The 26106-nt window shown below is 40.5% G+C and overlaps 1 protein-coding gene across 3 annotated transcripts in view; it reads right to left on the bottom strand.

The window, feature by feature from the left end:
• Nucleotides 1–5064: 5064 nt before the first annotated feature.
• LOC135168227 (uncharacterized) overlaps nucleotides 5065–26106 on the bottom strand; it is a 33663-nt gene continuing 12621 nt past the window's right edge. For 2 of the 3 annotated variants that reach the window (XM_064132211.1, XM_064132210.1), the window contains exons 3-4: nucleotides 20483–20758; nucleotides 5065–5678 (exon numbers count right to left, since the gene is read on the bottom strand). In XM_064132211.1, the coding sequence (XP_063988281.1) occupies nucleotides 5471–5678; nucleotides 20483–20758 (484 nt within the window). In that variant the 3' untranslated portion in view covers nucleotides 5065–5470. The remainder of the gene's footprint in view (nucleotides 5679–20482; nucleotides 20759–26106) is intronic. The other variant, XM_064132212.1, reaches the window with a different exon arrangement.

Below are 26106 nucleotides of genomic sequence, written 5' to 3'. Positions count from 1 at the left end.
CAGTCAAGCGCTCGAGTCTAGAGGTCTTGGAGAAGCGTATGACTTCGCTTTTCGAGACACTGCTTAACAAACTAGAGGAAAAGGACAATCACCCTGGGAAGGCCTCGGAGGAGGCTATGCATCATAGAGAGAACCTCTCAGATTTCCCGTCGGGTCTTGAGGAGTGTATGTCAGGAGAGGAAGAGCCCTTAACCCTGCACCTTTTGTTGCAGGAACCAACAGGGGAAAATACTATTGGTAGTGTCTTTCTGGAGACGAGGGTGTAGGAATGTGATCCACTAATTCCCGAGGCAGATTCTTCTCTCAAAGCTCAGGGTATCAGGTGCCAGAAAATGAATTCCACGGCTTGGAATCGAATCCCATACAAAGAGGTACAGAAGAGATTTCAGGTAGCCCGAGTGTTGGACACGCTCAAAGTCAACAGTGAGCTACGTTCCATCACTCCAAAAATATCTACCCAGAGCTTGCTCGGTAGATTTGACTCAATGGCGGGCACCTTTGGGCACGGCCTATTGTTGCAGCGGAAGCCATTATCGGAAGGCTTCAATTCACTGCTGAGGAACACTCTCACATTATAAATCACCTAAGAGCATTATTCGATAAGGATTCAATGGTTCAATCAGTCTCTGACGACCTACTCCATTTCACCTGTGCACGAAGGGCGGAGATATTAGAACTCAGAAGAAACCCATTCAAAGCCATCGACCCTGGCCTAGTAGCGAAATTGTCAAAGGTTCCCCCGTCGGAATCACATTTGCTCCAGCAGAAGCAACTGTCAGAGCTCCTTACTCAGAATGCAGGTGTAAAAAGGATTTTTGGACAAAGCAAAGAATTTTTTTGGGAGCAACCTTCAAGTTTTCCCCTCAAGGAAGCGAGCAATAACCACAGATCCCAAAACAATACAACCATTACGCCTCACGCGGGCAGGGGTCGAGCGAGACCTGCTCACCCGTCCTCTCGCATGTTAGGAGTTTCAGGCGGAGGAAAGGGTCGTCCAAAGAAGATACTCCTAAAAGGCACCAGCGCCGGAGAGCATGACTACCGATTGAAAGGAGGTCAGCTTAAGAATTTCATTCCGATCTGGAGAGATTCAAGAGCCCTAAAACACATCCTAAATGTCTTAGAGGGATATGCGATTCCGTTCATCAGAAAACCCCCGGCTGTGCCCTTCTTGGCCGACAGCATCAGAATATATGCAACCAAAGCGACCCCCCAGATGACAAAAGAAATCGAGTCGTTGCTCTATCAGGGGCTCCTAGAAAAGGCCACCTGGGATTCTGGTTTCTTATCACCAATGTTTTCGATTTCTAAATCGGGGAGGGAGCATCGCCAGATTTTTAACCTTCGGGGTTGAAACGAGCATCGGTAACCTCGAAAGTTTCGATTAGTAAATCAACGGAAAGTCCCATCATTCTTACAACAAAACGATTTCTTAGCCAAGATCGACCTCTCCCAGGCATGCTTGCATGTTCTCACAAAAGTGAGTCATCGCCGTTTTCTCTGCCTATCTGTCAAGGGTCAACTCTACAATGTCACATGTCTTCCTTTCGGCCTATTGACAGCCCCAGTGGCTTTCTCCAGAATATCCAACTGGATCGCATACATCCTTCGTCAGAAGAATATAAGGGTCCTGGTTTATCTGGACGATTTTCTGCTGGCGCATCAGGACGCCCGGATACTTCAGGAACAGATTCTATAGGTTCAGGACTTTCTCCATTCTCTGAGGTGGGTGGTCAACATGTGAAAGTCAATCATCCAGCTTTGCAGCAGAATCGAATTCTTAGGAATTATCTGGGCACAAGGATCAATTTAATGATCCTCCCAGAAGACAAAAAGGAACACATCCTGAAGTTGTTGGAGATTATGATGAACCCGAGATCATGGAATTGGGAAAGGGGATCGTCTCCTCTGGGGTTGCTGAATTTTGCTTCAATAGTAGCACTCGCAGGACGCCTTTTTTGTCGCCAGTTGCAAAGAAGAGCGCTCCGATTATCACAAACTCTCCAAGAAGGAAATACCCTCTTCTCCCTTCGGCGTTTATCGACTGTCAACGGTGGAGAAGGAACATCAATCAGACCCGACCTATTTTCCTGGCAGAACCAAATCTTTTTCTCTCAACAGATGTCTCTCAGTTCGGTTGGAGATTTCAAATGGACGAGATCCACGCCGAATTAATCCTTGTGTAGCTGGTTGTATATTTGGGGTGGGGTGTGTTGAGGACGGAAGATCTTAGGGTGAGGAGACTGGAAATGTGCACTCAGGATTCAAAAAAGAAATCCTATTTTATTATAACACAAATAATGATTTGGGGGCCTGTGATGAGGTGTTTCCTATATGCAGGGTGTTTTGAAACTGTCTCTACAATTAGAGGCATTTCGCGTTGGAGATGAGATTGGAAGGAAGGAATATTCAGGGAGGGGGTAGTAGGGACCACATTATTGTACCCATTCCCCAATAAAGGAAGTTCTAGAAGGGAAAAATGTGAGGGATTTTGGATGGGTATCGTAATAAAAGAGGGAAAAGTGATGGCAGGGTATGCAGAGAGTATGTCATAAAAGAAGGTTGGGCCGCGAGGGGTATTTTGGGAATTAGGAGGGGGTCTGAGCGATGTACATCATAAATAATGCAAAAATTAATATTAGCACTAATGGTTGGGACGGAACTAAAATATCTTAATCGGAATGATAATTTTTTTGGATTTTTATAATTTGATACGCACCACACTACTCGGGGGAATGGTCCCCATCCCAGCCGGATTGGTATATCAACAAAAAGAACTGTTCACAGTATTGCTAGCAGTCAAGACATTAAGAAATCACCTCCAGGGCGAGACGGTGATGCTACAATCAGACAACAAAACTGCCGACTGCGTTCGCAGGTATTATTGAGTCTGGTGGAGGAACTCCTACTTTTGCTGGAGAGATACAAGATCACCTTGATCTCGTTCTTCCTCCCGGGAGTGTACAACACCTGAGCGGACAGACTGTCCAGAAATCCTCCCCTGCCAGACTGGCACTAGAGTCCGGAAATTCAAAAAAGGGTATTCCAGAAGTAGGGAGCGCCAGAAATAGAGCTGTTAACAACCTGCCACTCCAAGGCAGTACCGACTTATGTGTCAATCAATGCCAGCGACCAGAACGCTGCATTCATCAATACTTTCAGCAGGCCGTGGGTAGCGAACCTAGCGTGGGTGTTCCCACCCCCTCCGCTAATTCCAAAGATACTACAGCACTTGAACTCAGCGAAGGGAGTCTTTCTGGTGGTGTTTCGAGATGCGACAAGACTTTCTAGAGGAACATCTTGAAACGCGGAAGCCTGGATGCCCCGCTCCAACTTCTGGATCTCAACAGACACCTGAAAGACCTATCGACAGGGGCTCCACTTCAGAATGTCGACCACGTGTTTTTAGAGGTTTGGAAGGTTCGGGGTGGAATCATTCAATAAGAGGTTTGGCAGCATCCGAGAGAGGCTTGGAGGAACACTTCCTGGAAAACATACCCTTCAATTTGGAGTCAGTGGCGGACCTGGTGCAAGAGAAAAGGGACTCAACCAGACAATCCCTCAGCCCAGCAAGTGGTGGCATATCTGAGTAGGTTCTTCAGGGAGAGGAGATTAGCCTATAGCTCCATCCTCACACAGAAATCGGCAATTTGCTCCCTAGCTAAGGGAAGGGGCAAGGAACGTCTGAGCGCCGATCCGTTGATCAAAGCCATCCTGAAGGCGATCGGAATTCAGTGAGCTAGAAAGGTAAAAGAGCTAAAGTCTTCCAAAATAACCATCTGGAACGTAGAAACGATGACTTCCTGGATCTCAGACCACCCGCCCAGGGAAGACAATTTTTTCCACACCTCGCGTTTTGTGGCTCTCCTTCTGCTGCTGGCGTCGGGGAGAAGAATACATAATCTAATCCTCCTTTCAATCGATCTGGACTTCAACACAGTGGACGACGACAAAATTGTTTTTTGGCCGCAATTTGGATCCAAAGCGCATTCGACGAATTATTGCCAATCTGGATAGCAGATTTCACCCTCGGAAGATCCTTCATTCAACCGGGTAAGGTGGATTAAAATTTTAGTAAACCTTTCAGAGGAGAGACGTAGGGCTAGGAAAGAACTTACAACCGTTTGTATTATGACGAGAGGTGTAGTAAAAGCGGTATCAAGGCCGATAATCGTGGGCTGGATTGGAATTACCCTTTCGGATGCAGGCATTGAGGCTAGCCCAGTAGCAACGCGTTTGGCGGTACCTTCGTATAATTTTCAAAACACAAGGAACGCGGAAGAAGTACTGCACAGGTGTAGTTGAAAGGGCTCTGATAACTTCATTAAGCATTATTATAAGCTTATTGAAAAACCAAATTGTTCAGGACCAAAGAATTCTCTGACAAACTGGTTTAAGCCAATCTAACACATTATTACTGTCATATGGATTTGATTATCATTAGGTTCTCGAGGATGAATAAACAATTATGTCTAAAAATATATGTTTCTTTGAATTTACAGTAGAGCTTTATAGTGCCGGCAGATTCTAAACATCTCTCCGAAGGGTCAAGCTGAATGCACAAATTTAAAATAGAACCGTTTTCCACTCCGAAGAGAAGAAAACGTATATTTTAGGTCTTGCCAAGGCTTGACCCGGAGCAAGGGCTTGCCGTCATTCGGAATAGCTACTCAGTAGTCCCCGCGATAATCACGCTAAAGGCTAGTTCGATACGAGAGGCGCTACAGATACTGCCCTGGTCCAACGACGTTATGGCGGTAAAGGGGTGTCAAGGGGGGCATTGAGCACATATGCATGTGAGGATTACAACAGGTAATCTCCGAAAGGTCAAGCCTCGGCAAAACTTAAAATATACGTTTTTTTCTCTTCGGGGTGGAAAACGGTTCTATTTTATTAAATGTATAACTCGAATTGATGAAAACATAAATTGAATATCAATAGATAGACAGTATCACTGTGTAACGTATTCGTTAAGTTATTTAGTCAATTTATAGATACATGTATCACCAACGTCTCTCCTAAAAAGTTCAATTGACAAGAATCAAAGAAAGAAATGAAACAGTGTACTAGCAGTTATTTCCTTTACTGAAATATAATATTCTCGATTCTCTATGTGTTCTCACCCTAACAATATAAAAAATTAGAATATTATGGATTCAGCCCCTTTGTAAAACATTTACACTTTTGATAATAATACTACATAATGTTGTAACTCTTTTAAACTTGAAAACGTTCAATATTTATGAGCTTTTACTATTTTGACAATTTGAGAAAGAAGGACTGATCATTTATTCCACCTATCCACCTCGATCAAAATGAGCGAATGTTTCTTCTTACGCTTAAATTCATGGTAATCACAAATCGACAATTTTGATAAAGAAGACTCTAAAACATGATAATCCACTGAGGCTTCACTCATGATTCACTCGTAATTAACGTCCAAGTAACAAGAAATTTTTACAAAAAAGCTTCAAAGATCCATAGGCTCAAGTTGAACGGTGGACGAATAAGCTTGGTTTAGATCTGGAATTTGTTCATTGTTGTTGTCGATGTTGTTGTTATTGTCGTCTTCCTCGGCAGTCGAAGTTGAAGGTTGGGCTGGAGGATGCTGATGAAGAGGCAATCTCAGGTGTCTTGTTGGAGGCTCCCATAGTACTAAAGCCATGGAGGGTCGTTCCCTGTAATAAAAGACGAATGTAGTCTCATGTTTCATACATCTCATATGTCATATGCACTAAGTAGGAGAAAGTATGATCACCGGATAATAGATTATGCAAAAAGGGGAGATATAAAATAATTTAAGTGCAGATGGTACTGCCACTAGAAGAAAATTGAGGATTATTTCGATAAATCGATTTGAATTCTGAAGAAAATGTTGTGAACATAGTTGAAATGAGCAATATTCTGGAGACATTTGAACAGATTTTACATTCATATTATTCTCTGAACGGTGTGAGGTGTAAAATAATGGAGATTTCTACGAATTTTTGGACCAAAAATACTCGAATTCTGAATGTAAAATTTTACAGATCATATAACGAGAAAAGAAATGACTTGAATGTTTGGCCCACAACACACACTATTTCAAAAAAATATATGCATGAAACTTATGCACGACAGAAGTGAAACTTCTTAGCCATAGACTGTTGAAAAAATTTGTCTGAATTTTTTGTGATAATTTTCGAAAATTTTTATTGAGTCACACAGGAAGATTTCAGAACATTTTGTCATTAAAAATTCGGGATCTCGAGGAGAAACCAAATAGAATAGTCAATTTCTGTTCCATATTTCCCTGAAAATTAACAGAAAACAAGGAAATTGCTGTCAATGCATTTTTGAATTTGGAGAACAGTGACACCGAAGCCCACAAACAAACAAAATGTATGATTTCATTGAAAAATCAAGAAAATTGATCTCCAATATTCATATTAGAGTATATATTTAAATAAATTCCGAAATTCTCATTTTCGTACTGCTTAAAATTCGGGAATTTTACTGAAGGATAAGTTAGACCGGAGATTTCATGATTTTCAAATGTATAAAATGCATTTGATGCCAATGGATTGGTAATTCCCAGTGACCTATCCCGATATTAATAAAAGGTTTCATTAGGATTGCTCATCATATTAACAAAATGGTCCACGTTCCTACTCCGAATCTATCGCGTTTTCGTTTCTCTCCCATGTCTCTTTCCGTCCGGCTGCCCCACCACGCGCGCCATCCCCTCCCTTTTCCTGTCGCTTTTTCGTTACATACGATATCGAGATACGCGGTAGCGTATCGGCCAAGTACACTTTATATACGCGAAAGATCGCCGAAAGCTACCAAGGATCTATACACCACACAACTTCCCCTTCCACTCCCTCCAGTCCCTTTTCCTTAGTTAATAAACTTACGCGATAATTTAGATGAAAACTGGTCTTAGTTATATAATATAAATCGCGTATCAGCTTTCCACTAATCCAATTATCGGTTTTATTTATTGAATATTAACAAAGATATGCGCATAGCAACGAGCTATCGTGCACATTTCTCGAGTTTTTATGATGCCCATCAACTAACGGGTTACACTTGAGCCGCTCAGTTGGCAGCGCGCAGTGTAGTGTACTGTAGTGTAATATATAATCGTGATTGGCCATTCGCTAGTAAGACGGTGGCGATCTAGAGAGCCTAGACAACAGTGTACAGTACAGTGAAGTGTTGGTGAACGAATCCTCCCTCGTTTTTTCAGTTTATCAACATGACCGACAACGATCTCAACATCCCATCTCTGGCAGAAGGCGCTTGAAAATATCAAATATAAGGTGTGTGAATAAGTCTTTCACGTTTTTTGTAAGAGATGCTGCCACCAATACTGTGCGAGTATTCAATGGTTACATATGTCATAATCAAAGCTTATTCATCTGTCAACAATTCTACACTAACACATTAGTTGAAATTTTTTCGCATCATAAATTTTTGATATTGTGAAAATGTCGAAATTTGAGCCGAGTCGACGTCATTTGCGGGAAGTTTCACTTTATTGGTTCAATTTGAAGAAATCTGCTGCCGAGGCGCATCGATTGCTTCAGGAAGCTTATGGAGAAGGTTGTGTCGATGATTCAAGTGTTCGCGGATGGTTTCGACGCTTCAAAAGTGGTGATTTCGACGTGCAAGACAAGGATCCACGCGAGGAGCGTTCCGGGCGGCCGCAAATCTTTGAAGATCAAGAATTGGCGAGTTTGCTTGATGAAGATTCGTGTCAAACGCAAGAAGAACTTGCTGAAGCATTGGGAGTTGACCGAACAATCATTTCCAAGCGTTTGAAAGCCATGGGAATGATCCAAAAGCAAGGAAATTGGGTGCCATACGAACTGAAGCTGAGAGACGTCGAACGGCGTTTTTTCACTTGCGAACAGCTGCTTCAGCGACATAAAAGAAAGGGTTTTCTGCATCGTATTGTGACTGGCGATGAAAAGTGGATCCGATCATGGGGACTACCCGGCCATGCATCATCATCGACGGCCAAGCCAAATATTCATGGCGCCAAGCTCATGCTCTGTTGCGTGTCGAATCAAGAGAAGTCTCAACTTTTTCTTTGAAAAAATAAGATTTATTAATATTATGTGTAAGAATTCCTTTATGTTTATTTTAATAATTTTTTCTACCCAGCCGGATTAATAAACTTTTATGACGGCCAATTTTTACCACTTTAGACATAAGATAAAATCAATTTCTCTCCATCATCCTTCTGGAACTCTTAAAATGCACCTATGGAGAACCCTCCCTGCCTTTTCATTTTTCTGCACCACTTTATGACTCTGTGCTCCCATCGGCCTATTTCACTCGGTGCTGCTATTGCCCCTCATCCCTATTTTTTATTGCATTGTCCCTCCTGGATTCCTCCGGACAGACGTTTTTGGGGAATCATCTCCAAAGAGATAGTGATCTCTCTCTCGCTTCTCTCTAAGTGCATCTCGCCAATAAATGGCATTTCTGGAAAATTTTCCCTTTCCTTTCTTTCATCCCTCCCACTTTTCTTCCCAAGGTTGTCTTTATGATTTGTACCACTCCTCAGTGTCTTCCCAACTCCCAATATAGTGACCTCGACGGAGGCCAACAATAATTGTATCTCAAAATAAATTTAACAACAAATAGAATCGTGAGTATGATTCACACCCTTATTTCAAACAGCTACATAACGAATACCTCAGCGTGTAGCAATTGTTGCAAATATTGTTCTGTGTAAGTCAGATCTTTGGAATTTACAACTCCAAAGAGTTCAAGATTGAACGCAATATTCCCGCGACATAAAACATGGTCCTTCGAGCCGGATTTTTAGAATCATTCGTGCAATAAATTCAAACTCAGTGTATTAAGCAAAGCGAATAGACTCAGTGCATTCAGTGACATCATAGTGATTTCCCAAAGACCTTTGCATAGTTGCGAATAAAACATCTCGCGCTTTCACTCTCCGCACCGGGGGAGCTTAACAAAGCGAATGGTAACACATAGTCCAACTCGTTCAAATCGACACATCAATCCAGAGATGGCTCACATTGACAGATTGAAGGCCAAACGCACAGCCTTCAAAACACGCCTTACAAAGTGCAAAAACTTCCTGGACGCCGAAGGTCCAGAAGCAATGAGTGAACTCTTGGAAATAAAACTACAAACAATCAAAGAAAAATACACAGAATGGGAGCGAAACAACGCATCTCTTCTGGAACTCGATGTGGACAACCAGGAAACCAACACAAATGACGCCTACACAATCGAAGAAAGCTACGATATGATAGTAGCTAGGCTTAGACGTCTTATAAAAGACAAGATACCACCCCCCTCGCAGCTACCAGCATCACAACAGACACCACTTGAACGAGCAAGTTATTCTCCAAATTTTAACATGAAGTTGCCTGAAATCACCTTACCTACATTCGATGGATGATTCGAAATGTACAGGCCTTTCAAGGACCAGTTCAACGCTCGACTTCCCAATCATGTCGACAAGGTGATTAGACTTCAATACCTCCAAACAAGCTGCAAAGACGAAGCTGCTCAAGCTATCGAAGCATTGGAGATCACCGCTGAAAATTATGACATAGCCTGGGCTCTCTTGGATAAGAAGTTTGATATTCCCAGGCAGGCTCTTCGACGTCATTGTTCTCATCTTCTCAACATCGGAAAAAGAACCAGGGAGAACAACAAATCACTTATTGACCTTGTCAATTCAGTACGTCAACAGCTACGATCAATCAACAGTTTTGGCACAGCAGAAGATCAGCTGAATGGTCTAGTCTGCACCATCATTCTTAACCAGCTCGACGAAGATCTGGTATTCCAATGGGAAACACTCATAGAAGGTAAGGAAATGCCTAAACACGAAGATCTTCTCGATTTCCTCGAAAAGCGAGGAATTTGTGCAAAGAACGTTGATACCTCTAAACCCATCAAACAGAAAAACGAACAGTCACAGAGCAAGAAGCATTCACACTCCAAATATCAAACTAATGCTTCTGGGCATTCAGGTGCTTTACGAGCTCAAACCTTCTTCACCAACACCCCCAGGAAGTGTCCAGTCTGCACTGAAGATCACAGGATTTACGAGTGTCCAAAATTTGCAGAAACGGACATTGAAAAACGGAAGAAGCTCATTTTCAACCAAAATCGTTGCCTCAATTGTTTTGCAAAGGGACACGGTGTTAAAGAGTGTAATTCGAAGGGTTACTGCAAGACGTGCAACGATCCAAAGGCCAGACACCACTCACTGCTCCATCACATCAAAGAATCATCAACAACACCTGAAAGCGCTAGTGCATGACTAGACACTCCAATCCCATCAACTTCATCAGTCATCTCTCTCCCACTAGATTCGTCAGGACCAGACATCCTCCCAACAGCAGTCATCAATCTGCTAGATCGCAATCATCAGCCGATCCAATGCCGTGCCCTGATTGACACTGCCTCCACCAAAAATTTTATCACTCAAGAATTGGCTGCTAAGTTGGGCATCAAAAGGCTAAGGTGCTCAATTCCCGTCGGCGCTCTGAATGAACTTTCCACAATAGTCCATCACAGAATCAGCACGACAATCTCATCTCGTCTAAACAACTTCAAGAAGGAATTGAACTTCCTGATTGTCCCGAGAATCTCCTCTCTCGTGCCCAGTCAACAGATTGACAGAAAATCACTGGGAATACCTAAGAATTTAGCTCTAGCAGATGCGGATTTCCACAAACCTTCACCAATCCAGGTTTTGTTAGGATGCAGCACTTCCATCTCCATCCTTAGCGTAGGACAACTCAAACTCCCCAAGGCAGCGGACACTTATCTCCAAAAGACATTGTTTGGCTGGATCGTCTGCGGCAGCTTAAGAAATGAATTCGACCACTCTCAAACTGAATATCACTTCACCAAAATTACTGAGGAATTCAAAAAATTTTGGGAAATTGAAGACATTGGGCTCAAAGAGAGCCGACAATCAGAAGCAGAGGCAGCCTGCCAGGCTCACTTCCAGCAGCACGTGTCACGTAATCCTGAAGGACGGTATGTCGTGGCACTCCCATTCAACGAGAAGAAAGATCAAATAGGCACATCTTTTCTTCAAGCGAAACGTCGCCTACTCTCTCTAGAAAAGAAATTCCAATGGAATTCCCAATTCGCAGAAGATTACACCAAGGTCATCAATGAGTATAAAGAACTTGGGCATATGAAGAAGATCGAAACAGATGTAGAAAATGGGTTCTACCTCCCACACCACGCGGTCTTCAAGGACACCAGCCTCACCACCAAGACCAGAGTAGTCTTTGATGGCTCAGCACATTCCAGCACTGGTGTCTCCCTCAACGATGCCCTAATGGTTGGTCCAACCATACAGGAGGACATTCTGGCTCTGGTATTACGATTTAGACTCCATAACTACATATTTACTGGCGACATCGAAAAGATGTATCGTCAGGTACTCATCAGACCTGAAGACACAATTTATCAACGCATACTCTGGCGAGAGAACAACGAGATCACCACTTATGAATTGCAAACCGTCACATTCGGTCTGTCCTCTGCTCCATACCTAGCCGTGAGATGTCTACAACAACTAGCTGATGACGAACAGGAGAGGTATCCAACTGCTTCAACAGTCTTGAAAAGAGATCTCTATGTTGATGATCTTCTGACTGGCACCTCCACTCTCGAAGAAGCCTTACTCCTCAGAAATGAAATGATCAGTCTTCTAAGGGCAGGTGGTTTTAACTTACGTCAATGTGCCTCCAACTCTCCACAAGTACTTCAAGGCCTACCAGAATCTACTGTCAATCTCCAACTACTAGGAGGAGATGATTCCACCCTCAAAACTCTTGGAATCCATTGGGATTCACAGAAGGACAGTATTGTCTATACTGTTAACCCTATCGCCACAAGAGGTACCATCACTATGAGAACCATAGCATCAGATGTAGCTCGCATCTTTGATCCCCTCGGACTCTTGAATCCAGTAGTGACTCACGCCAAAATCATTCAGCAGGAATTATGGAGGCTCAAATTGAACTGGGATGATTCCACACCGGCAGAAATTCACACTAGATGGAATGAATTTGCCTCACAGCTTCCTCTTCTGAATGAAATGCAGTTCAAACGTCAAGTCACAACAGACCTTCAACACCTGGAAGTACACGGCTTCTGTGATGCTAGCGAGAATGCCTATGGAGCCTGCATATACCTCCGATCAGTGGAAAATAACGGAAAGGTCCAAGTCAATCTTTACTGCGCCAAATCTCGAATCACACCTCTCAAAGGCACACATACAATACCTCGCCTAGAACTCTGTGCTATGGAACTGCTCTCCAACCTCTATAAAATTGTTAAGAAGGCAACAAACATCACGCCTGAACGAGAAGTCTTCTGGCCTGATTCCACTGTAGCTCTTCATTGGATCAAGACCTCTCCTCATTTTCTTCAGCGATTCGTGGCCAACAGGGTGGCTCGAATCCAAGAAACTACCAAGCATGTTGATTGGAGACATGTGCGAACGCATGACAACCCAGCAGATGCTGTATCTCGAGGTCAACTCTCTGCTGACTTTCTCAAGAACAAACTTTGGATCCATGGACCCGAATGACTTCGACTACCTGAAAATCATTGGCCTTATCTCCACATCGAAAAACCCTCAGAACTGCCGGAACTCAAAAAGGCTACTTGCCTCCATATCGCTGAACCTCCTCACAATACCTTTCTCCATCGATATTCATCCTTCGAAGGGCTAAAACGCATTGCAGCAAGATGTCTAAGGTCGCGCCGAAGACTCCCACACAAGAACCTCACTCTTCAAGAACTTCAATTAGCAGAAACCAGAATTCTCCAGTTGGTTCAACATCATAGCTTCATCACAGAATATTCTCTCTTAAAACAAGGAAATCCTCTTCCATCCAAGAACAGACTCAAGAACCTCAGCCTGAAACTTGATGAGGATGGACTCATTCGAGTTGGCGGACGGTTGAGAAAGGCTCGCAACTTTCCTTTGGATGGTCGACATCCTATCTTATTGCCCAAGGGACACCATATCACACACCTCCTCATCAAGAAGACTCACTTGACTAATCTCCACACTGGTGTTCAAACTACTCTTCATCTTCTTAGGCAACGTTACTGGCCTATTGACGGACGTAGTCAAGTGAGATTCATCATCCACAAATGCATCAGTTGCGCCAGAGTGGATCCACCCCCTGTGAATTATCCAATGGCTGATCTTCCAAGAGCACGGATCACGCAGGCCAAACCCTTGACGAACACTGGAATAGACTACTGCGGCCCATTTTTGATCAAGGAAAGAAGACATCGCAATCTCAAAAAAATCAAAATCTGGATTTGCATATTTGTATGCTTCGCCACTAAAGCAGTGCACATCGAGCTGGTCAACGATTTGACCAGTGAAGAATTTTTGGCTACTCTCAGTCGATTCATCTCTAGACATCCCTCCTGCAAAATTCTGCATTCAGACAACGCCACAACCTTCGTCGGTGCCAACAGAGAGTTACAAGAACTCTACGCCCTTCTCAACACTGAAAGGCACGATGAATTCATCAACCGACATCTTGCCGAACAGGGAATTGAGTGGAGGTTTATCCCCCCCGTAGCTCCTCATTGCGGTGGCATCTGGGAAGCTGCCGTGAAATCGTGCAAACAACATATGAAAAGGGTCATCGGAAATGAGTTGTTGACTTATCAACAACTCAACACTCTTTGTGTGAAAATTGAGGGGATCCTCAATTCTCGGCCTCTCACTCCATTATCATCTGACCCCAACGACTTCACCGCACTCACTCCTGCCCATTTTCTGCATGGAGACATCAACTCAGATCTTCCTGCACCCGACTTCACAGAAACACCCAACAACCGTCTCTCTTACTGGCAGCATCTCGAAAAAATTAAACAACATTTTTGGAACCGGTGGCACAAAGAATACCTCTCTGAGCTCAACATACGCCACAAATGGACCTCCGGACATCACGACATCAACATAGGAGCAATGGTGCTCTTACGTGATGACAATCTCCCTCCTCTGAAATGGCGCATGGGCCGCGTCATTGAAGTCTATCCATCTACCGACAACATCATCAGAAGGGTCAAGATTCGGACATCTACTGGAGAGGTAGATAGAAACGTCCGACGACTGGCACCACTTCCCATGGACCCAAACAGCCCCTAGGACTAATTGATCGCAACGCTCTCAACGGGGGAGTATGTTGCGTGTCGAATCAAGAGAAGTCTCAACTTTTTCTTTGAAAAAATAAGATTTATTAATTTTATGTGTAAGAATTCCTTTATGTTTATTTTAATAATTTTTTCTACCCAGCCGGATTAATAAACTTTTATGACGGCCAATTTTTACCACTTTAGACATAAGATAAAATCAATTTCTCTCCATCATCCTTCTGGAACTCTTAAAATGCACCTATGGAGAACCCTCCCTGCCTTTTCATTTTTCTGCACCACTTTATGACTCTGTGCTCCCATCGGCCTATTTCACTCGGTGCTGCTATTGCCCCTCATCCCTATTTTTTATTGCATTGTCCCTCCTGGATTCCTCCGGACAGACGTTTTTGGGGAATCATCTCCAAAGAGATAGTGATCTCTCTCTCGCTTCTCTCTAAGTGCATCTCGCCAATAAATGGCATTTCTGGAAAATTTTCCCTTTCCTTTCTTTCATCCCTCCCACTTTTCTTCCCAAGGTTGTCTTTATGATTTGTACCACTCCTCAGTGTCTTCCCAACTCCCAATATAGTGACCTCGACGGAGGCCAACAATAATTGTATCTCAAAATAAATTTAACAACAAATAGAATCGTGAGTATGATTCACACCCTTATTTCAAACAGCTACATAACGAATACCTCAGCGTGTAGCAATTGTTGCAAATATTGTTCTGTGTAAGTCAGATCTTTGGAATTTACAACTCCAAAGAGTTCAAGATTGAACGCAATATTCCCGCGACATAAAACATGCTCTGTATATGGTGGGACCAACTAGGTGTGGTTTACTATGAGCTTCTGAAACCGAATGAAAGGATCACAGGCGAGGTCTATCGACGACAATTGATGCGTTTGAGCCGCGCACTGCGAGAAAAACGGCCACAATACTCCGACAGGCACGACAAAGTTATTTTGCAACATGACAATGCTCGCCCACATGTTGCACAGCCGGTGAAAACATACTTAGAAACGCTCAAATGGGAAGTCCTACCCCACCCGCCGTATAGTCCAGACATTGCTCCGTCTGATTACCATCTCTTCAAATCGATGACGCATGGCCTGGCTGACCAGCACTTCCATTCCTACGAGGAAGCCAAAAAATGGGTGGATGACTGGATAGAGGCCAAACCGGTCGAATTTTTTCGCAACGGGATTCGTATGTTGCCAGAAAGATGGGAAAAAGTTGTAGCTAGCGATGGCCAATACTTTCAATAATTCATTTGTAACCATTTTTTCACAATAAAGGCTCAAAATTTGAAAAAAACGGGAAAGACTTATTCACACACCTTATATTAACTATGTAATAGAAAAAAAGACTTTATTTAAAGTAAGAAAACCATGTGTTCAACAAAGACTAAAAGTTTATGATGATTTTGAAAATAAAATAATACACCTTATAAAATGTCTGAAGTAATTTCTTTGCGTTCCTTTTTCCCATTGTCTTTTTCTTATCTACTTTTCAATTTTATTTAAATGTTATCTTCTTACTCTACCTAGCTCGAAGAAACCCCAAGGAGTACCAACATTCGCCGTCAAAATTAGAATAAGCTACCGGACTAAGGAATAAGGAATAAAAAGTGGGAAGTAAAAATATTAGAGACATACAGTCTTCCACAGAAGTGAAGGTACAGCAAGTAAATTTTTGAAAACAGTGAGATCTGCTTTTATTAATCAAATAAAAGTAAAAGTTCCTTAACGTATTTTCAACAATAACAAATAAACTTTGAATCCATGTAAAAACAAAACCAAAATTCAGTATATAAAAAAAGAAAATGATACCAATATGGTGATAAGCCATTATATTGGGTCCACAAAAGTCAAGGTACACCTAAAGAAAATATATAGAAATTGTAGTTATGGCATTGCTTTCTGTTCAAACCTCACCTTTTTCAGTATTTTGTAGGATATCCTTTAGTTTTTATTACTGATTTCAATCTTTTAGGCATTGAATGCACCAATTTTTTGGTGAGCTCGCTGCTAATGTTGTTCCACTCCTCTAACATAATATCCTTAAGCTGCACCTTGCTTGAAATCTTTCTTTTTCTAATTCTAGTCTCAAGTTCATACCAAAGATGCTGAATGGGGTTTAAATCAGGGCTTTGAGGTGGGGTAGGAAACATACGAGCATTGTACAACAACCACATTCGTACTCCAATGATACTGACAAGAGGAAAATTTTGCGTATAGTAAAAGAAAACCCATTTGTAAGCTGCAGAAAAATTAGTGGTGACCTTGCTGTTTACGACAAAAAACAGGTTAGTGCAGAAACTGTGCGAAGAGCTGTCGTAGAGAATGGATTTTCATCTAGAACGCCCAGGAAAAAGCCGCTTGTGAGTGCTATAAACAAAGAAAAGCGTATAACATTCGCAAAGACATATTGTGACAAGCCTGTGGAGTTTTGGGACAAAATTTTATTCTCAGATGAGTCTAAGTTTTGCATATTTGACGTAAATGGGCATAAAAGGGTCTGGCACAGAGCAGGAGAAGCGCTCAATCCAAAGAATACGGTCAAAACTATTAAACATGGAGGCGGTGGCGTTATGGTGTGGGGGTGCATGGCAGCTGCGGGGGTAGGAAACCTGGTTTTTGTCGAAAATAATATGGATCAGAATTCATATTTGGATATTCTACGAAATAATATGAAGCAGAGTGCTCTTAGGCTAGGTATACATGAAGACTTCTTGTTTCAACATGAAAATGACCCTAAGCACACTGCTCACAAAGTACGAATGTGGTTGTTGTACAATGCTCGTATGTTTCCTACCCCACCTCAAAGCCCTGATTTAAACCCCATTCAGCATCTTTGGTATGAACTTGAGACTAGAATTAGAAAAAGAAAGATTTCAAGCAAGGTGCAGCTTAAGGATGTTATGTTAGAAGAGTGGAACAACATTAGCAGCGAGCTCACCAAAAAATTGGTGCATTCAATGCCTAAAAGATTGAAATCAGTAATAAAAACTAAAGGATATCCTACAAAATACTGAAAAAGGTGAGGTTTGAATAGAAAGCAATGCCATAACTACAATTTCTATATATTTTCTTTAGGTGTACCTTGACTTTTGTGGACCCAATATAATGGCTTATCACCATATTGGTATCATTTTCTTTTTTTATATACTGAACTTTGGTTTTGTTTTTACATGGATTCAAAGTTTATTTGTTATTGTTGAAAATACGTTAAGGAACTTTTACTTTTATTTGATTAATAAAAGCAGATCTCACTGTTTTCAAAAATTTACTTGCTGTACCTTCACTTCTGTGGAAGACTGTATATATGTGTCATAAAAAAAATACAGTTAGCTAGAGACTTCGTAACATTAGTATAAAAATTCATTTAGGCGAAAAAACTTGAAATATATTTGGTAAAATATTAAACATAGCCGATACATGCCAACTACCCATGAACTCATCAGTACGCCTAACAAACAGGGGCATGTACCGACACCAACAATAGCCCTCGAAAACACTTTAAAAAAGAAAAAATGCTCCACGTGTGGGTAGCTTGACAAGGAAAGGTGCTTGGGTTTCGAGATTGAAGTCCGGTTTGGACAACCCTTCATCCTTCAATCGCACCCCCAACACCCGCTCACTCATCATCACTCCAGCTCTCGTATGGCCTCCAAAAAACAATACAATTAGCTAGAAACTTCTTAACATTAATATAGAAATTCATTTAGGTGAAAGAACTTGAAATATATTTGGCAAAATAGTAAAAATCTCATAAAAATCAAAAATAATTTTTGAAAAAATGGCCAAATCCACGTTTCAATGTATTGTGTTTTGCATGGTTTCGTTAAGTTCACTGGTTTCAATAAATGCTAAAAATAAAAAAAGCCAAGCTTGTATAAATACACTGTCTTATTTACGAAGCCACCACTCTGAATACAATGTTTATGCCAAAAACGCCTGATATTTGGTCGAGAAAAAAATGTTCAAAAAAAAACACCGCGACCAACGTACTTGGCGCGGTTTCTAAAAAAAACCCGTCAAATGAGAGCTGCTATTCACTGTAGATATAGGTCCTACATTACAGGATTGGGTTCAGGAAGTGTCCCTGGGCAAAAACATCATTGCTGCGTTATTGTGCCAGACTCATTGATGTGTGGATACCAGATTATCCAATGGTATAAGTTAATAAATTCCCCTAATTCCAGGGTTGCACTATTGAGCAGCACTGGGTTTAAGCCATGGATGAATTCTAACTGATTGAAATAAAACACAATATTATCTCATAATCTGCAAACACATCCTGTGGCAATATAGTTACTGACCCTGAGGTATGCTTCAAAATACAGAACCTCCTAAGCTAAATTCTCGTTCGTAGGAAAAACCGCGCCAAGTACGTTGGTCGCGGCGTTTTTTTTGAACATTTTTTTTTCGACCAAATATCAGGCCTTTTTGGCATAAACGTTGTATTCAGAGTGGTGGCTTCATAAAGAAGGCAGTGTATTTATAACAGTTTGGCTTTTTTTATATTTTTAGCATTTTTTGAAACCAGTGAACTTAACGAAACCATGCAAAACACAATACATTAAAACGTGGACTTGACCATTTTTTTCAAAAATCATTTTTGATTTTTATGAGATGGGAATTACAGCCCAACGAGCACAAAGAAGTTTCACTTCAAAAATTCGGCGCTTCTCTCCTTGGTTGTAAAAAATAGTACGAATAGTAAGAATAGTGAACGATTGATTATCGAATTTCACGTTTCTTTTTTCACTACTTCTGTTTAGAAGCGTATAGGCATATGACAGGAAACCTTCACACATTCGTTGAAATCGTGTATATGCTGCGCATGCGAAAGTAGACGGATGCGCCTTAAACGAATAAAGAGAATGTTGCACTTGTGAGATATAAAGTTTATTGTACCAAGTTCGTATTGTGGACAATAGATTAGAAGAGACTAATCTATGAAGGAAGAGACTACTTCTTCCTTCGAATGTTCGAATGTAACTACCTCAAAACTAATTCTACAAACCCATTCAGGGTCTCACCTATTTCTTCTGGCAAGAGGGACCCATATAAGTTTTAAATTTTCTCATTATTTGGTTGTATAAACCAGTCCAACTAACTTAGTTAATGGTCAGGTTATGGTATTACCTGACCCTTGGTTTCAAACGGGACTTTAGTGTAGGGCCTAAGTGAAGGACGCATGCAGCCATTATTTCTTTTACAAACTATCCTAGGAGATGAGCTTTGGAATTTTATAATTTAATAACTCTGGCTTCAAATGCCACGATACTGAATATATAAAAAAATCGCGTGCACACATATAGGGATCCAACAACTTCGTTTTTACCAATTCAATATACACCAACAGCTGGAAATCAATGAGGCGAAGAAACAAATTTACTATTAGTCCTCCCTTTTATGTTCATCTTCATCTTTTGTCGAAGTTTTTTACGATTGCTAGAACGTCCCGAATGAAAATAAATGAAAGCAGATGAAGAAATGAATGAACAGCAAAACGTTCTCAAACTTTGGGGGGAGAATCGAATGTTACCAGGGAAACAACATTCGAAAGCTCTAATTCGACTAGTAAAAATTTAAAAGAAATCCTTCATGCACGTGGAAATGCGAAGGGAATACCAACATTTTTAAGAAGTTCGAGAAAATTATGGATGGGCTTAAAATAAAGGAAAACTCTCGCAGTTCTACGCAATCTTTAGGAATGGAAAAAATTGCTATAAATTTTTCCAGAAAATGACAGAACATTCTCCTATTTTCTATACATTCTAGAAAAACTACTTTCTAGTCAAGCGTACAATCATGAACCATAATAGTTTTTCCGTGGGAAGTTACTGTCCCCTCCAATCACTTTTGAACACTTCCAAATTTTTCTACACCAATACTGGATATTCTAGAGAGATTATTCAACGGAAATTCAATATCAACAATAAGACATTCAGAAAGGAGGTTCGTCTTTTTTTATACATCCTATTTTGGAAATGAATCCGATTTATTTAGTAAGAAGATTGGCATATTTTATCCAACTTTAGTCAGGAAACCGCTCAATAACATATTTCACTGCAATGAAAGTACAAATATTAACGGGAGATTTTAAACGGAGAATTAATTAGACCGACGCCACTCTTGACAACTTATCATTATGATTTAATTTATAATAAAGGGGAAAATTTTATACGAAAATTGGTTACGTATCAATGCATTAAATTTTTTAGTTTATCTCCCTTTCCAGATTATTACAGTCTGCAAGTTTGTTACAGAAAGATGCGATTGGAGAAAAAGTATACTCACAACTTGGATAAAAGGGAAGCAGGTAGAAGAGGCTCGTTCTGAAGTCTTTTAAGCTCTTCGGAGATAACCAATCGTGGGTGCATACTCTTGCCATCTTGCAGATTTACGGGGGTGGAATCTATTTCAACTTCTGACGTTGTACTGGTGGATGGTTGGGAGGGTGGGCACGCTGATGATGTAGATGGCCCTAGAGTAGGAGTGTAATGTGAGCTTATGTGCATGTCTCTAAAGTGGGCTGCCATTTTTTCTTCTGAGATAAATTGTTTCCTTGACCTTCTGGAAAGAAAAAGGTGAAAAGTGAAAACAACCTCATGTGTCCGATTGTCTTTGCGATATTTTTCTGAGAAGTATGAGACCTAGTTTTCACAAAATGTTGAGTGTAATTGGATTTTTGTTTCAGCAAGTTCTGAATTTTCGAAAATGTCCACTTTTCTTACTTGAATTTCTACTTTGTTAAAAACTTTAGTATTCAAATTCTCCTTTTCACACATTTGAAAACAATAGAAAGAATTCAAATGACAATTAAATCACAGAATACAATTGTTTTTTTCGATACGAAATTATTCGAAAACTTTTTAAGGACCAGCTGCACTCCTTTTTATCTACAAAAACGTGAAATTAGAAATTATTTTTTGCCACGACTAGATTGCCAAAAATGAGAAATATATAATTGAAAAAAAAACTAGAAAAATTTAGGAATATTGTTAAAAAGCCCTTTTCAAAAATATAGACAAATATATGACTGAAGAGAGAAATTCGAGATGGATAATCACAGTGACATATTGTAAATATCTAACAACAACGTGGCTGAGTGGAAGATGAAACATCAAATTTAAATGAAAATTGTATTGTATTGTTCATTTCTTTGATGTTACAAACGTTTCGCTTTGTTTGACATCCTCTCCCGCCTCTCTTTGGCCTTTCCTCCTCTCTTCTTCTTTTGCATTTTGTTCCCTTCCCTTGCGGTGCCATGGGACCGACTTTTTTCCCCAGCTGTACTGCATTTGCACAGGAGTAGAGGGAAACCATGGAAAACCTCTACCGTACAGTCGGCCGATAGTGCAAGGTCCCAGTGTACCCACCCTTCTAGTCAGTGTGACGGAAGGGTACACTGGGTCTCCACACCCGTGCCGTCCGCGCAGTAATTTTTGAGCGAGCAAACGGTGTTCCTAAGCGGTCACCCATCCAAGTAGTATCCCAGTGGAACGCTGCTTAGCCTGGATGATCGCCGGAGCAACACCGCGCTCGCCCAACCATTACAGTCGGTTTCAAATTTAAATGATATAAATCAAAAAATTTAGTAAATTTGTTAAGTATACTTTTAGGATGAGCGAATAAATACTGATCAACCGTCACTTTTAATGGCCGGTGTTGTCAACTGATTCTCCCCTTCATCACAAATTATACGCGAATTTTGCGGCGATATCTGTAAATAACATAGGGGCACGGATCACAATGTCGATAAGGGCGTAGCATTCGGAAGAGTCCGAGTGAAAATTTAGTTCAAGTGCAGATCGAGCTCGGATCAAGTCATCAATTTAAGGTCAGGTTAACCTGATTAGAATCGGATGCGAATAATTGCAGGGGGAAGGGCTTCAGTTCATCTTCAGGCCCACCCAATCAGAACTTAATTAAAATGATCAGAGTGATACGGATCAGGTTGTGCAAATCAGAGACTGATCAATTCTTCATCAAGTTCCGCCTGATCAACTGAACCTGAGCACCGCCATGTCAAGTTCTGATCAAACCTGAGGCTCCCCTGACGTAATTTCCACTCGGCGAGATGTAAGTAAAAAACTCAAACGATTGAACGAATTGTGATGAATATCTAACTGTTCTTCCAGAAATCAATTTTTTGCCCCCTAATAGAGATGAATGAAACAAACGCCACCCGATCGCAAATGAAACTTTGAGTGAATGGTTTCATGTAGCTTCATTCTTTTATCGTAATTAAAAACAGAACAGCCATTTTTTAATGCATCGTATAATGCCAAACAGTCCTTCGGTGTCGAGTAGGAGTGTTAAATTTTGGTTTTCCCCAACGACAAAATTCACTGGTTCCAGAGTTTGGATATTTTCGAATTAAGCAAAATGTTTTACAGCTAAATTGTCGTCGGGGACTTTCCTTTGAGACTTTTTATTACTGAGCCGTCCCAAAGGGTTTTCCCCAAAACACATCTGGTGACCAGACATGGTCAAGACAAAATTTCTCTGTACCGGTTCAGGAAGTGCGAAATTTATGACCCTCTCGGAGTAGAGATGAACCGGGGCCTTACTAACGGCTTGGTTATTAATCTCTGGTAAGATTTCGTAGTGTACAGTGCCTTCTTTACTAGTAGAGTCCAAGTGTTATATTAAAGTTCAGTATCATAATTATTCACAGTGTGTTCTTATTTATTTTGTTCCCCATTCTTGGCAATCCCACGAAATTCCGGGCCCTCTCTCCTCCCGCAACGATACATCGACCGTTCGACCCCCTGGATCAAAACAAACCACTGTTGCCAGGGGGATAATTGGAATATTTCCCAATTCGGGGCGTCACGTCCTGGAGGCCTCAACCCCGGAAATGCGTGCTAAATCCCTGCGGACTGGGTCACGTGACAACAATTAGACCAATTGTCGCCTGTGACCCCAGTCACTCTCACTCTCCATTGGGAATCGCGACAGTGAACATCGCAATAATCTTTCATCGGTAAATCTCCGGAATAGAACTCATTAAGTGTATCTCAAATCAAATTATAGTGACCGCTCATAATCCAGACATTGTGTATCATTTACTAACTTTTGTAATAAATCGACGAATCAAATAAGAACTCAATCATGTGAATTTGTGTGCTGAGCATCGAACCGACCCCCCTCCTTTCTCATCATCCCCTCTCACACCCCGTCACCTACTCACCCACCTCCCCGAGTGGAAATCCCCTCAGGCCGCTGTGATGTTGGATCAGTATTTGATCCGGTATTCGTCCGGTTTGTCTGATCAGGCCATGCCTAATGAGGAACTGATCAAGTTTTGATCAAGTTACTCGGATCCGAATTATCGAGGTCAGGTTTTGATCTGATCAGCTTTACCTCAGTCTGATCAGCTGATAGCTGATTAGGAACTGATCAAGCTTTGATCAAGTGACCCTGTTCCGAACTACCTAAGATGAATTATGATCAGGTTTTGATCTGAGTCTTATTAAGTGATATCGATGGGAAACTCATCAAATTTTGATCCAGTTCATCGGAACATAAATAGTCCAGGTAGAACCGAATCAGGTTCTCATCCAATCAGTCTAAGTTTAGTCTGATCGGATGATTCTGATTAAGTTTGGATCCAATCGTCCAGATCTCGAAAACTACAGACTACATTAAATACATGAGAAGCTAAAAATTAGACCATTATGAATCAGGTATATAATGCACTTTATTCAAGTGTTTTTTTTGTGTAAATATGTGTAGACGTATTAAATTTACAAATAAATTATTTTGAAGAGGAAAATAGTTCTCTAACTTCGATTTGCTCATTATTATTATATTACTATTTAAATCTTTGTCATCAACGGAATTGAATCCTGACCGAAAAAATCTTGTAAAATATACGCGCACATCCGGAAATAATTACAAAGTTAACGGATACCTCGATAGAGATCGTATAGGCAAAATAGAGTTGACTTGATCATAAGATCCGGTTAGCCTAGTAGATCGGGCATAATCCGGATTGGGAGAACTCAGACTACAACCCAAGAGGTAGAAAATTTCATATCTGGCTACACACCAACGATTTGAAATTCAAAATAAATCTCATTGGCCCAGTCTCAGCTACTTTCCCAAACAACAACTCATTTCTTGACATCTGTTTAATTGATAAAAGAATTAAAGTAATAGACCTCATAAATAACAAATTAAAAACTTTTCCATTTGATAGCGACCACAATGGCATAAAATTTAAAATAAAAATTGAATCATTAATGACATTCGGAGAATATCCCCCACAGCATAGATTCAATTTTTACAAAGCAGACTGGGATTCATTCCAAAAATCAATAAACTCCAAAATTGGCGATGTAAAAATCCCTCATAACAGAAATTTAAAGAATGAAGAGATTGAGAACAATCTAAAAACTCTCGAAAAAATCATATTAGAATCAATAGAGGAGTCAGTCCCCAAATGCAAAAGATTTAACTCTGCAGAAAGATTTTTGAATAAAAAAATCAATAAACTCCAAAAACGTAAGAGCTTTCTAATCACCGAAATGCACAACCTAAAAACCATCAACCCAGGGACAAAAAGTCTAAAACTGAAAAGATTAGAAACCCTGTTGAAAAAAATCAGAAAAATATAACTTCTGAATTCGACAAGGAAATGAATAATCAATGGAATGAAAAATTAAAAAGTATTCATCCAGTTGACCCAGTAAAATCACTCCCAGAAGTCAACAGATTATTTAGAAGAAAAGGCTCAACACCAATAGACTCACTCAAAATACCGCCAAATAAATTAAAAATAATGGAAAACGCTAATCTCAACCCAAACGAATTCAAGAAGGATAATAGTAGCAATTTATTGGTTATCAATCCCAAAGATAAATTAGACATAATAGGCTCTCACTTTGAAATAGCTGACAACCAGAACGAACATTTGGGGAAGCCTGAACTCAAAGCATTAATTGAAAATAAAATAAGTGACTTAAAATTAGAAATTGAATCAGACATCCAAGAAAATCGCTCGGTTGTTAAGTTTGACAATAATCTAAAATCCTCCAACCCCATGGAGTGCCCAATTCAGGATTATTTCACTAGTGGAAATGAACTGAGGCATCTGTTGTTAAAAAAAATAAATAACAAGAAATCAGCCGGCTTCGACGGAATCCCAAACACGGTATTAAAAAATATTCCCAAGAAACTCATTAACCTGTATACCATAATCTTCAACAACGCATTAAATAATATTTATTTTCCGCAACAATGGAAACTAGCCAAGGTTATTGCTTTGCATTAAAAAGGCAAAGATGGATCTGACCCCTCAAGTTACAGACCTATAAGCTTACTACCTAATATTAGTAAAATCTTTGAAATTTTCATCTACAATGCAATACTTCGTCATTGCAATAAAAATAAAATCCTACCCGAACAACAATTCGGATTCAGGCACAAACACTCTACGATTCATGCTATCAACAAGTTCACATCAGATATTTGCTGGAACATAAACGGTGGAAGATGTGTAGGAGCAGTGTTTATAGACCTGGAAAAGGCATTTGACACAGTCTGGCTAGATGGTCTTTTTTTTAAACTCCTACAAAAGAAGTTTCCTTCGCACCTGATCAAAATAATATGGAGCATGGTCCATAATAAGAGCTTCATCGTCTCAGATGGAAAAGAATGCTCAAATAAATCCTTCAAAGTCTCAAATGGGTTACAACAAGGAACGGTTAATTCACCACTATTATTCAATATCTATACCAGCGATTTGTTAAATTTATTCGGCTTAAATTCCGACCCCGAAAAAAAAGCTATAGCTTTCGCAGACGATTTGCTTGTCTATATCTCAGGTGAAAAATCTACAGTGATAAATGACTCACTTCAACAATTATTTGAAAAAATAGCAGATTTTTACCATACATGGAAACTGAAAATTA

The sequence above is a fragment of the Diachasmimorpha longicaudata genome, chromosome 12 (genome assembly GCF_034640455.1).
Source record: "Diachasmimorpha longicaudata isolate KC_UGA_2023 chromosome 12, iyDiaLong2, whole genome shotgun sequence".
Taxonomy (NCBI): Eukaryota; Metazoa; Arthropoda; class Insecta; order Hymenoptera; family Braconidae; genus Diachasmimorpha; species Diachasmimorpha longicaudata.
This window is presented reverse-complemented; position numbering and strand designations above follow the sequence as displayed.